This window comes from Ranitomeya variabilis, chromosome 5, assembly GCF_051348905.1.
Source record: "Ranitomeya variabilis isolate aRanVar5 chromosome 5, aRanVar5.hap1, whole genome shotgun sequence".
NCBI lineage: Eukaryota > Metazoa > Chordata > Amphibia > Anura > Dendrobatidae > Ranitomeya > Ranitomeya variabilis.
This window is the reverse complement of record NC_135236.1, coordinates 208,479,104-208,492,281: the sequence shown is the minus strand read 5'-3', so window position 1 is coordinate 208,492,281 and position 13,178 is coordinate 208,479,104. Positions and strand designations below refer to the sequence as shown.

Genomic DNA, 13,178 nt, shown 5'->3' with positions numbered 1-13,178 from the left:
GGTTCCCTCTGAAGGATCCGAATGTGGTTGATAGTCGGATTTGTTGGGGCAAAGAATTCCAGAGGATTGGGGATATTGGGTGAGGAGCGGATAAGTGTGGAGGAGAGAAGGAGGTCTTGGGAGGACCAGAGATTACGCGAGGGAAGATATCGGGAGATTAGTTCAGAGATATATGGAGGAGACCGGTTATGGATGGCTTTGTAGGTCAGTATTAGTAATTTGGATACGCTGACGGAATGGGAGCCAGTGAAGAGATTTGCAGAGGGGGGAAGCGGAGGAGTAGCGAGGAGAGAGATGAATTAGTCGGGCAGCAGAGTTAAGGATGGACTGGAGAGGTGCAAGGGTGTTAGCAGGGAGGCCACAGAAAAGGATGTTGCAGTAATCAAGGTGGGAGATGATGAGGGCATGCACAAGCATTTTAGTAGATTGTCGGTTGAGGAAAGGACGGATTCTGGAGATATTTTTGAGCTGGAGGCAACAGGAAGTGGAAAGAGCTTGGATGTGTGGTTTGAAGGACAGGGCAGAGTCAAGGGTTACTCCGAGGCAGCGGACTTCCGGTACGGGGGAAAGCATGATGTCATTAATTGCAATAGATAGGTCAGGTATGGAAGATCTATGAGATGGAGGAAAGATGATGAGTTTAGATTTGTCCACATTGAGTTTGAGGAAGTGAGAGGAGAAGAAGGAGGATACGGCTGATAGACACTCCGGGATTCTGGACAGCAGAGAGGTGACGTCTGGGCCAGAAAGGTAGATCTGAGTGTCATCAGCATAAAGGTGGTACTGGAATCCATGGGACTTTGAGTTGTCCCAGGCCAAGTGTATAGATTGAGAAGAGTAGGGGTCCTAGAACAGATTCTTGGGGGACTCCAACAGAGAGTGGGTGGGATGAGGAGGTAGTGTGGGAGTGGGAGACGCTGAATGTGCGGTTGGAAAGGTATGAGGAGATCCAGGATAGGGTGAGGTCTTTGATGCCAAAGGAGGAGAGGATCTGTAGTAGGAGGCAGTGGTCAACTGTGTCAAAAGCAGAGGACAGGTCTAGAAGGAGGAGTACAGAGTATTGTCTGTTAGCTTTGACTGTAAGTACGTCATTAATGATTTTGGTCAGGGCTGTCTCAGTTGAGTGATGGGGGCGGAAACCAGATTGTAGATTGTAAAAGAGCAAATTAGATGAGAGGTGGGAGGAAAGTTCAGCATGGACGTGCTGCTCCAGGATTTTGGAAGCGAATGGAAGCAGCGATATTGGGCGATAGCTGGACATAGCTGTTGGGTCGAGGGTTGGCTTTTTAAGGATAGGCGTGATTGTGGCATGTTTGAAAGCAGAAGGGAAGGTGCCAGAAGTTAGTGATAGGTTAAATAGGTGGGTTAGGAAAGGGATAAGTGTGGTGGTGAGGTTGGGGAGGAGGTGGGATGGGGTCAAAGGGCACAGGTGGTGAGGTGCGATTTGGAGAGGAGACAATTAAGCTCCCCTTCAGTGATCTTGGAGAGGGAGGTTATGGGGTTTGGGCATTGGTGTGGTATACAAGGGGGTTGTGGTGGTTGAACAATGAAGACTTGCCTTGTTTGGTCGATCTTATTTTTAAAGTGTATGGCAAAGTCCTCAGCAGAGATGAGGGAGGTTGGAGGGGGCAGTGGGGGGCGGAGGAGGGAGTTAAAGGTTTTGAATAACTGTTTGGGGTTGTAGGATAGGGAAGATACGAGGGTTGTGAAGTAGGCCTGTTTAGCAGAGGTGAGAGCAGATTTAAAAGCGATTGTTGCCTGTTTGAATGCAGTGAAGTCGTCTTGCGAATGTGTTTTCTTCCAATGCCGCTCTGCAACCCTGGACAGTTGCCGGAGCTTTTTAGTGGTGTCATTTTGCCAGGGTTGTCTATTGATACGTCGCACTCTGCCATGAAAGAGAGTGGCAACCGTGTCAATAACTGATGCGAGAGTGGCATTGTAGAAAGCAGTGGCAGTGTCTGTGTCGTGGAGTGAGGATATAAATGCCAGTGGTAGGATAGAGTCAGAGAGCGTGTGGGAGTCTAGGTGTGAAAGGTTTCTGCGGGGGTGCGCATGTTGCTGCACATGGGTGACCGGTGAGAAGGACAGGGATGAGAAAGTGAGCAGATGGTGGTCGGATAGAGGGAGAGGGGAGGTGGTGAAGTTAGATAGAGAGCAGAGACGGGTGAAGACCAGGTCTAGGGTATGTCCGTCTGTGTGGGTGGCTGCGGAGGACCACTGAGTAAGTCCAAAAGATGAAGTAAGGGACAGGAGTTTGGAGGCTGTTGACTGAGGGGTATCAGTGGGGATGTTGAAGTCACCCATGATGATGGTGGGAATGTCAGCAGAGAGAAAGTGAAGAAGCCAGGTGGAGAATTGGCAGTGGCCGGGCCTGGAGGTCGGTATATGACGGCCACTTGGAGGTTGGAGGGAGAGTAGATGAGGACAGAGTGGACTTCAAAAGAGGGGAGGATAAGGGAGGGTAGAGGTGGGATTGGGTTAAAGGTGCATTTAGAAGAAAGGAGAAGACCCATTCCTCCACCATGTCTGTTGCCAGGAAGAGGGGTGTGAGTGAAGTGGAGGCCGCCGTAACATAGCGCAGCAGGGAAGGCGGTGTCAGAGGGTGTTAGCCATGTTTCTGTGAGGCCAAGGAAGGCAAGCTTGTGAGAGAGAAAAAGGTCATGAATCACATGAAGCCCATGAAAAAGAGTGATGTTTCTGGAAAAATCCAGACCATTTTTTCTGATTTTATACAACCCCATTCAGTTATGTGCTCAGTAATATTTAAAATGGATGCATACTATAGTTCAGTAAGATTTCTTTGTGTACGTATGTAAATTACTGAGGACCAATGATCTCCAAAATAAGTATCTGTCACCTGACCAATATGACGATGTATTAGATCATCACATGGGAATTGTAGATCCAGAATTTAGCTGCACTCAAAATTCATTGGTTAAATTACCTTACACACTGTGTCAAAGAGTATTTCGGGCACACATAATTGTAAAGCTTAGAAACTTCATAGTTTACATGCTGTTAAAGGGAACTTCTCCACATGATTTTGCTATTTAATCTGAGAGCAGCATGATGTAGTGGCAGAGACCCTGATTTCAGCAATATGTCACTTACTGGGCTGCTTGATGTACTTTCAATATCAGTAATAGTGTTTTTTTCACTAGAAGATTATCACTAGAGGACTAGTTGTCTCACGCCAAGTAGTCCTCCTGCTCTGTGTAACCTCACCGCCACTGATTGGTAGCTTGAGGGGTGCACACTCCTGACTTTTTCCCCTTAAAAATTCTCCAGTGTTTTAGAGCTGTCACGTGTGATCCTGCCACCTCAGTACAAACAAGGGCAGGAATTTAGCTTTCTTGAGACTAAGGCCATGTGCACACGTTCAGTATTTTTCGCGGTTTTTTCGCGTTTTTTCGCTATAAAAACGTGATAAAAACGCGAAAAAAATACTTACATATGTCTCCTATTATTTACAGTGCATTCTGCATTTCTTGTGCAAATGTTGCATTTTTTTCCGCGAAAAAATCGCATCGCGGAAAAAAAAGCAACATGTTCATTAAAAATGCGGAATTGCGGGGATTCCGCACACCTAGGAATGCATTGATCTGCTTACTTCCCGCACGGGGCTGTGCACACCATGCGGGAAGTTAGCGGATCATGTGCGGTTGGTACCCAGGGTGGAGAAGAGGAGACTCTCCTCCACGGACTGGGCACCATATAATTGGTCAAAAAAAAAGAATTAAAATAAAAAATAGTCATATACTCACCTTCGATGGCCCCCGAAGTGTTCCCGCCTCTCAGCGCTGCATGCTGCCGCTTCCGTTCCTATAGATGGTGTGGTTCAGGACCTGCGATGACGTCACTGTCTTGTGATTGGTCGCGTGACCGCTCATGTGACCGCTCACGTGACCGCGACGTCATCGAAGGTCCTGTACCACACCATCTATAGAAACGGACGCCGCTGAGGAGATCGTCTGTCTGCAGAGGGTGAGTATAACCATTTTTTAATTTTTTTATTATTTTTAGCATGATATCTTTTTACTATTGATGCTGCATAAGCTGCATCTATAGTAAAAAGTTGGTCACACTTGTCAAACACTATGTTTGACAAGTGTGACCAACCTGTCAGTCAGTTTTCCAAGCGATGCTACAGATCGCTTGGAAAACTTTAGCATTCTGCAAGCTAATTACGCTTGCAAAATGCTAAAAAAACCGCGAAAAAAACGCAGAAAAAAAATGCGGATTTCTTGCAGAAAATTTCCGGTTTTTGTCAGGAAATTTCTGCAAGAAATCCTGACGTGTGCACATACCCTAAAGGAGTCTAAGGTTGGTGCTTTGTACTGGGAGTGTGTGGGTAATAATGGAGTGAATTGCCTTGTGGGAAATGTAGTCTAAAGGCACAGAGGGAGCTCTAAGGCTAGTTTCACACTTGCGTTTTTGTCTGCATGCGTTTTTAAAAAAAACGCATGTGTGAAAAACGCATGTAAACGCGGTAAAACGCATGCGTTTTTTAGACGCATGCGTTTTTATAGAAAAACACAAGAAAACACAAGAAAACACAAGAAAAAACAAGAAAAAACAAGAAAACCCTAACCCTAACCCTACCCCTAACCCTAACCCTAAACGTGACTGAAATACGTGGCACTGAAATACGTGCAACTGAAATACGTGGTACTTAAATACGTGGCACTTTAATACGTGGCACGTGGCACTTAAATACGTGGCACGTGGCACTTAAATACGTGGCACGTGGCACTTTAATACGTGGCACGTGGCACTTAAATACGTGGCACGTGGCACTTATATATGTGGCACGTGGCACTTATATATGTGGCACGTGGCACTTATATATGTGGCACGTGGCACTTAAATACGTGGCACGTGGCATACGTGGCACTGAAATACGTGGCACGTGGCACTTAAATACGTGGCACGTGGCACTTAAATACGTGGCACGTGGCACTTAAATACGTGGCACGTGGCACTTTAATACGTGGCACGTGGCACTTATATATGTGGCACGTGGCACTTATATATGTGGCACGTGGCACTTAAATACGTGGCACGTGGCATACGTGGCACTGAAATACGTGATACGTGGCACTTAAATACGTGGCAATATGACTGTCAGAAAATGTTCATTAAACGGTTAGGGGTGAGGTTAGGGGTAGAGTTAGGGTTAGGGTTTGGATCCCTTTATCACCTTGATGGTGGTGGGTGACTTTTTAGTGTGTTTTCTGGTTTTTTTCTATAAAAACGCATGCGTTTTTAGCGCAAACAAACACATGTGCTTAAAAACGCATGCGTTTACATAGACAGCAATGCATTTTTTTGCCGCGAAAAAACGCATGCGTTTTTTCGCGGCAAAAAAACGCGCAAGAAAATACTGCAGGTAGCATTTTTGAAAATGAACGCATGCAGTCAAAAAACGCATGCGTTTGAAAACGCGACCAAACGCATGTGCAAAAAAACGCATGCGTTTTCAATGTTAAATATAGGAAAAAAAAACGCATGCGTTTTTTGTGCAAAAAACGCTGCAGACAAAAACGCAAGTGTGAAAGCAGCCTAACAGGCCTTCCAGAATGTCAATAATAATAGACCAGAAAGAAGGCTTCATGGGACTGAAAAGGAGCTAAGAAGGTAATATACAGTGGGGCAAAAAAGTATTTAGTCAGTCAGCAATAGTGCAAGTTCCACCACTTAAAAAGATGAGAGGCGTCTGTAATTTACATCATAGGTAGACCTCAACTATGGGAGACAAACTGAGAAAAAAAAATCCAGAAAATCACATTGTCTGTTTTTTTATCATTTTATTTGCATATTATGGTGGAAAATAAGTATTTGGTCAGAAACAAAATTTCATCTCAATACTTTGTAATACATCCTTTGTTGGCAATGACAGAGGTCAAACGTTTTCTGTAAGTCTTCACAAGGTTGCCACACAGTGTTGTTGGTATGTTGGCCCATTCCTCCATGCAGATCTCCTCTAGAGCAGTGATGTTTTTGGCTTTTCGCTTGGCAACACGGACTTTCAACTCCCTCCAAAGGTTTTCTATAGGGTTGAGATCTGGAGACTGGCTAGGCCACTCCAGGACCTTGAAATGCTTCTTACGAAGCCAATCCTTCGTTGCCCTGGCGGTGTGCTTTGGATCATTGTCATGTTGAAAGACCCAGCCACGTTTCATCTTCAATGCCCTTGCTGATGGAAGGAGGTTTGCACTCAAAATCTCACGATACATGGCCCCATTCATTCTTTCATGTATCCGGATCAGTCGTCCTGGCCCCTTTGCAGAGAAACAGCCCCAAAGCATGATGTTTCCACCACCATGCTTTACAGTAGGTATGGTGTTTGATGGATGCAACTCAGTATTCTTTTTCCTCCAAACACGACAAGTTGTGTTTCTACCAAACAGTTCCAGTTTGGTTTCATCAGACCATAGGACATTCTCCCAAAACTCCTCTGGATCATCCAAATGCTCTCTAGCAAACTTCAGACGGGCCCGGACATGTACTGGCTTAAGCAGTGGGACACGTCTGGCACTGCAGGATCTGAGTCCATGGTGGCGTAGTGTGTTACTTATGGTAGGCCTTGTTACATTGGTCCCAGCTCTCTGCAGTTCATTCACTAGGTCCCCCCGCGTGGTTCTGGGATTTTTGCTCACCGTTCTTGTGATCATTCTGACCCCACGGGGTGGGATTTTGCGTGGAGCCCCAGATCGAGGGAGATTATCAGTGGTCTTGAATGTCTTCCATTTTCTAATTATTGCTCCCACTGTTGATTTCTTCACTCCAAGATGGTTGGCTATTGCAGATTCAGTCTTCCCAGCCTGGTGCAGGGCTACAATTTTGTTTCTGGTGTCCTTTGACAGCTCTTTGGTCTTCACCATAGTGGAGTTTGGAGTCAGACTGTTTGAGGGTGTGCACAGATGTCTTTTTATACTGATAACAAGTTTAAACAGGTGCCATTACTACAGGTAATGAGTGGAGGAAAGAGGAGACTCTTAAAGAAGAAGTTACAGGTCTGTGAGAGCCAGAAATCTTGATTGTTTATGACCAAATACTTATTTTCCACCATAATATGCAAATAAAATGATAAAAAAAACAGACAATGTGATTTTCTGGATTTTTTTTTCTCAGTTTGTCTCCCATAGTTGAGGTCTACCTATGATGTAAATTACAGACGCCTCTCATCTTTTTAAGTGGTAGAACTTGCACTATTGCTGACTGACTAAATACTTTTTTGCCCCACTGTAAAGGTAATGTAACTGGGGGTAGGTGAACTCATTTCATGAATAGTCCGACTGTTTTTTTTCTCTATTTTTATACCCCTCAAACAAAAATTACTTATTGGGGATTGAGGTTTGTCAGATAAGTTATGTGAGAAGGTAACGGACTTAAATCTTAAACACATAGACTTTTATTACTTGAACCAAAAAACTTAAATCAGTAAAAATATTAGACTTTCACAAAGATATAAGGAGGTAAAGAATCCTACCGCACTTCTCAGTAGTTACACATTAAAAGTCGGTGTGTGTCTTAGTATGATAGAAAGAGATCTGCACACTTTTCAACCAATCAGATACAGGGTGAGAAAACCAGTGAAGTGATAAGATCACATTACAACTGTACTCTCAGGTAAAAGCACTTAATGGAAAACAGTGTAATCTCTCATGTAATGACTGCTGTCTGTTACCAGTCACATTGTATTGTAAGGGTACTGTCACACAGTGCCATTTTGATCGCTACGACGGCACGATCCGTGACGTCGCAGCGATCGTATGATTATCGCTCCAGCGTCGTAGACTGCGGTCACACGTTGCAATCACGGCGCTGGAGCGATGCCGAAGTCCCCGGGTAACCAGGGTAAACATCGGGTTACTAAGCGCAGGGCCGCGCTTAGTAACCCGATGTTTACCGTGGTTACCAGCGTAAACGTAAAAAAAACAAACAGTACATACTTACATTCCGGTGTCTGTCCCCCGGCGTCTCAGCTTCTCTGCACTGTGTAAGCACAGCGGCCGGAAAGCAGAGCGGTGCTCGCTTTCTGGCTGGCCGGCGCTCACAGTGCAGAGAAGCTGAGACGCCGGAGGACAGACACCGGAATGTGAGTATGTACTGTTTGTTTTTTTTACGTTTACGCTGGTAACCACGGTAAACATCGGGTTACTAAGCGCGGCCCTGCGCTTAGTAACCCGATGTTTACCCTGGTTACAAGCGAACACATCGCTGGATCGCTGTCACACACAACGATCCAGCGATGTCAGCGGGAGATCCAGCGACGAAAGAAAGTTCCAAACGATCTGCTACGACGTACGATTCTCAGCAGGGTCCCTGATCGCTGCTGCGTGTCAGACACTGCGATATCGTAACGATATCGCTAGAACGTCACGAATCGTACCGTCGTAGCGATCAAAATTGCACTGTGTGACAGTACCCTAAGATCGATCTTCATCATGTCATTAACAACACAAATACCTTCCCGCTACGTGCAAGTCAGTTTTCAGTTATTCAAAAATGGCCTCTTAAATCTATTAATTTCCAAGGGCTCATATAATAGAGGGGTTTATTGTAGCTTGGAGGGGTGTAGTTTGGTCTAGGCTATTTTACACCCATATGTACAGTTTGGCCTAGGACAGTTTATCCCATGGTGTATACTATGGCTTGGGCCAAACTATATCCGGATTTAATCTGGACAGGGTTAATTTGGCCTGTTACACCAGTTTATGAACCTTTTGGATGGACCAACAGCACTACAGTTGTTCAATCATAAAATTAATCATCAAACATACAAATTGCCTAATAATTGTTCACACAGTGTAGAAAAGAATAACGGCAGAGCTGTTCCTGGTTCATTTGATGTGCATTAGGGAACTATGAGGTTAGGTATGTGGGGAGAATTGCCTGTACACCAAAATTGGGGATGGAACTCTGTCCTAATGATACACTCATTGTTTAGTAATAATGACAGTGCCTGTATTGAGGAAAGCCATATATTTCCTTATACTATTTATTAGATTAAGTTGGGAGTCACTTTTCATGGGCAACATAACAAACACACAGGATGTCTCTGTGCTACATATTACCCTTGTTTCAGAAAACACTTAAAACTTAAGTCTGGCAGTACACTACAGCTCTGGCAAAAATTATGAGACCACTGCAAAATGTTCAGTTTGTCTGATTTTTCTCTTTATAGGTATATTTTTGAGTAAAATGTAAATTGTTATTTTATTCTATAAACTACTGACAACATGTCTCCGAATTTCCAAGCAATAAATTTTGTATTTTTTTTTCTGAAAAGGAGAAATCACAAAAAAAAAAAAAAACCTAGTGTTTTCAGACCTTAAATAATGCAAAGAAAACAAGTTCATAATCATTTAGAAACAACAATGCTAGTGTTTTAACTCAGGAAGAGTTCAGAAATCAATATTTTGTGGAACAACCATGATTTTTAATCACAGCTTTCATGCGTCTTGGCATGCTTTCCGCCAGTCTTTCACACTGCTCCTGGTGCAAAAATGTAAGCAGTTCTTCTTTGTTTGATGGCTTGTGACTATCCATCATCCTCTTGATTACATTCCAGAGGTTTTCAATTGGGTTCAGGTCTGGAGGTTGAGCTGCCCATGACAGGGTTTTGATGTGGTGGTTTCTTAATTTTTGCCAGAGCTGTATTATGCATTGCTGCTATTTTACCATACAAGGAGGATAATCTACAATGATTATGGGTTGTCATTCACATAATATTGTAGGTGATGCAGCACCTTTGGATTCACTCAACTTGTTTTAATTGCTCTAAGCTGAATTTTGTAGGAAACATAATGCATTTTAGCTGCCTGCTAGACTGCTCCATGTGTGACCTCCTGTCCATCCTCCTGACTTAATACAAACCATTCACCCATGTCGTTAACTTTTGTCTAGATGTAATATAAGCTATCTGGAAGAATGGCTACAAGGAAAGAATCTGCATGGAAGTACAGCCAAAGAAACCCTAGAACCTCTTTCCCAAGCGGCATGGTTGTTACAAGTCAAAAAAATCAAAGATGAAGATGCTAAAGAAATATGTGATCGCTGCTCTGCGCTTTCTACAGTCCAGGTAATGTTACACTCCCACCCTTTTATCATAGCTTTCTTTTGTCCCTCTATTCATCTGTATACAATAAATGACATAAGGGAAGTCTCTCCCAAATGCTTGAATAACACGAAAGCATTGACATTCTCCAAGAGTGGATGTAGATCCTCTCCTTGGTTGAGGGCTTTCCAAAGACTGCAGTGTATTTCATAAAACTGCATTTCACTGGAGGTTGTAAAACTCATATACAGTGTGTCTGTAATGTCATGGTGCACTTTTGACCAGTCACAGGATCTATTTATAGTTTACATTTTGGCGGCCTTTGTCTGTCCCAATCATATCAGACCTGTTAATGAGGAGAGATAACAAGAACCAATCAAGCAACACAAACTCATTTAAGCTGTTGCTGAGCTCCCAATCAGATTAACCCCTGATAAACTGAACTCTGATTAATACACTGCCAGGTCTGTGACATCATGCAACCACAAGCTTTTTCCAGCTGTGTGGTTTTCCATGCCAGTCGAGATGTGGACGGTACAGAGGAAAGTTCAGGGTGTCCTGTGGCTCGCTAAATTCAAATCCGTGACCAAAATGCTACTTGAATATCAGCACTTTTATAACGGAGTACCACCACATAGGAATAACATTACTTGGTGGGATAAGCAGTTGAAGGAAACCGGCAGTTTGGTGGAGAAATCCTGTTCTGGTAGGCCATCAGTCAGTGACGAGTCTGTAGAGGCTATACGGGATAGCTACCTAAGAAGCCCTAAAAAATCTGTGCGTGCATGTGCTTGACAATCACACCTAAGCAAGACTACAGTTCATAAGGTGTTAAAGAAATGACTCTGTTTTACGGGGTACAAATTGCGGCTGTTGCACGCTATCAAACCAGCAAATAGACCCAAACGATGCGCCTTTGCTACAGATATGCTTCATGAGATCGACAATGATGCAAGATTTTTGCAGAAGATTGTGTTTAGCGATAAGGCGACCTTCCATATCTGTGGACATGTTCATCGACATTAATCACTTGAAACAGAGAATCACAGACGTTAGTCACTCTGTTACACCAGATGTTCTTAACTGTGTGTGGCAAGAACTTTACTATCGTTTGGATGTGTGTAGGGCAACAAATGGAGCCCACATCGAACTGCACTGAATAGGTATGAAACTGGGAGAGTTTTTCTTTTATTTGGAGCAGATTTCACATTTCTATAGTTTTCTGTTGCTTTCCAGTGACTGGTCAAAAGTGCACCATGACTTTACGGACACACTGTATTTCCAACAAACTTGTAGTCTTGAGAAATACTTTCTTCAGCGCCAGAGCAAACTCATGACCAATGACATCACATCCATTGAAATACCATTTCCTATAACCATAACAGCCAGTCGTGACACAGCCTTATGGCATTATGTCTTTAACCCCTTCACGACCTTTGACGCATACGCTGCGTCATGAAAGTCGGTGCCAATGCGACCTATGACGCAGCGTATGCGTCATGGAATGATCGCGCTCCTGCAGATCGGGTGAAAGGGTTAACTCCAATCTCACCCGATCTGCAGAGACAGGGGGAGTGGTGCTTCAGCCCAGGGGGGGTGGCTACACCCCCCCGTGGCTACGATCGCTCTGATTGGCTGTTGAAAGTGAAACTGCCAATCAGAGCGATTTGTAATATTTCACCTAAAAAACAGGTGAAATATTACAATCCAGCCATGGCCGATGCTGCAATATCATCGGCCATGGCTGGAAATACTGATGTGAGCCCCCCCCACCCCACCGATCGCCCCCCCAGTCCTCCGTTATGGGGTCCGGTCCCCTCCGTCCTGTGCTGCGCTGCCCCGTGCTCCTGCCCGCTCCCCCGTCCTGCTGTCCGCTCCCCCCTGTGGTTCGATCACCCCCCCTGTGCTCCAATCCACCCCCCCACCACCCCTTCATACTTACCGATCCTCCCGGTGTCCGGCCGTCTCCTCGCTGGGCGCCGCCATCTTCCAAAATGGCGGGCGCATGCTCAGTACGCCCGCCGGCCGGCAGATTCCATTCAAGTACATTTTGATCGCTGTGGTAGGTTCTACCACAGCGATCAAAATAAAAAAAATAATAAATAACCCCCCCCCTTTATCACCCCCATAGATAGGGATAATAATAAAATAAAGAAAATATATATATATATTTTTTTCCACTAGGGTTAGGGTTAGAACTAGGGTTAGGGTTAGAACTAGGGTTAGGGTTACGGGTAGGGTTAGGGTTAGGGGTAGGGTTAGGGTTATGGCATGTGCGGATTTGGCTGCGGATCCGCAGCGGATTGGCCGCGGATCCGCAGCGGATTGGCCGCGGATCCGCAGCGGATTGGATGCGGATCCGCAGCGGATTGGCCGCGGATCCGCAGCGGATTGGCCGCGGATCCGCAGCGGATTGGATGCGGATCCGCAGCGGATTGGCCGCGGATCCGCAGCGGATTGGCCGCGGATCCGCAGCGGATTGGCCGCGGATCCGCAGCGGATTGGCTGCGGATCCGCAGCGGATTGGCCGCGGATCCGCAGCGGATTGGCCGCGGATCCGCAGCGGATTGGATGCGGATCCGCAGCGGATTGGCCGCGGATCCGCAGCGGATTGGCCGCGGATCCGCAGCGGATTGGCCGCGGATCCGCAGCGGATTGGCCGCGGATCCGCAGCGGATTGGATGCGGATCCGCAGCGGATTGGCCGCGGATCCGCAGCGGATTGGATGCGGATCCGCAGCGGATTGGCCGCGGATCCGCAGCGGATTGGCCGCGGATCCGCAGCGGATTGGCCGCGGATCCGCAGCGGATTGGCTGCGGATCCGCAGCGGATTGGCCGCGGATCCGCAGCGGATTGGCCGCGGATCCGCAGCGGATTGGATGCGGATCCGCAGCGGATTGGCCGCGGATCCGCAGCGGATTGGCTGCGGATCCGCAGCGGATTGGCCGCGGATCCGCAGCGGATTGGCCGCGGATCCGCAGCGGATTGGATGCGGATCCGCAGCGGATTGGCCGCGGATCCGCAGCGGATTGGCCGTGGATCCGCAGCGGATTGGCCGCGGATCCGCAGCGGATTGGCCGCTGCGAATTCGTAGCAGTTTTCCATCAGGTTTACA

At 46.0% G+C, this 13,178-nt stretch overlaps 1 protein-coding gene across 1 annotated transcript in view; it reads left to right on the top strand.

The window, feature by feature from the left end:
- MYO5C (myosin VC) overlaps nt 1–13,178 on the top strand; it is a 425,456-nt gene that overhangs the window by 400,746 nt on the left and 11,532 nt on the right. Inside the window, exon 39 of the mRNA XM_077263765.1 lies at nt 9,913–10,087. Coding sequence (XP_077119880.1) covers nt 9,913–10,087 — 175 coding nt within the window. The remainder of the gene's footprint in view (nt 1–9,912; nt 10,088–13,178) is intronic.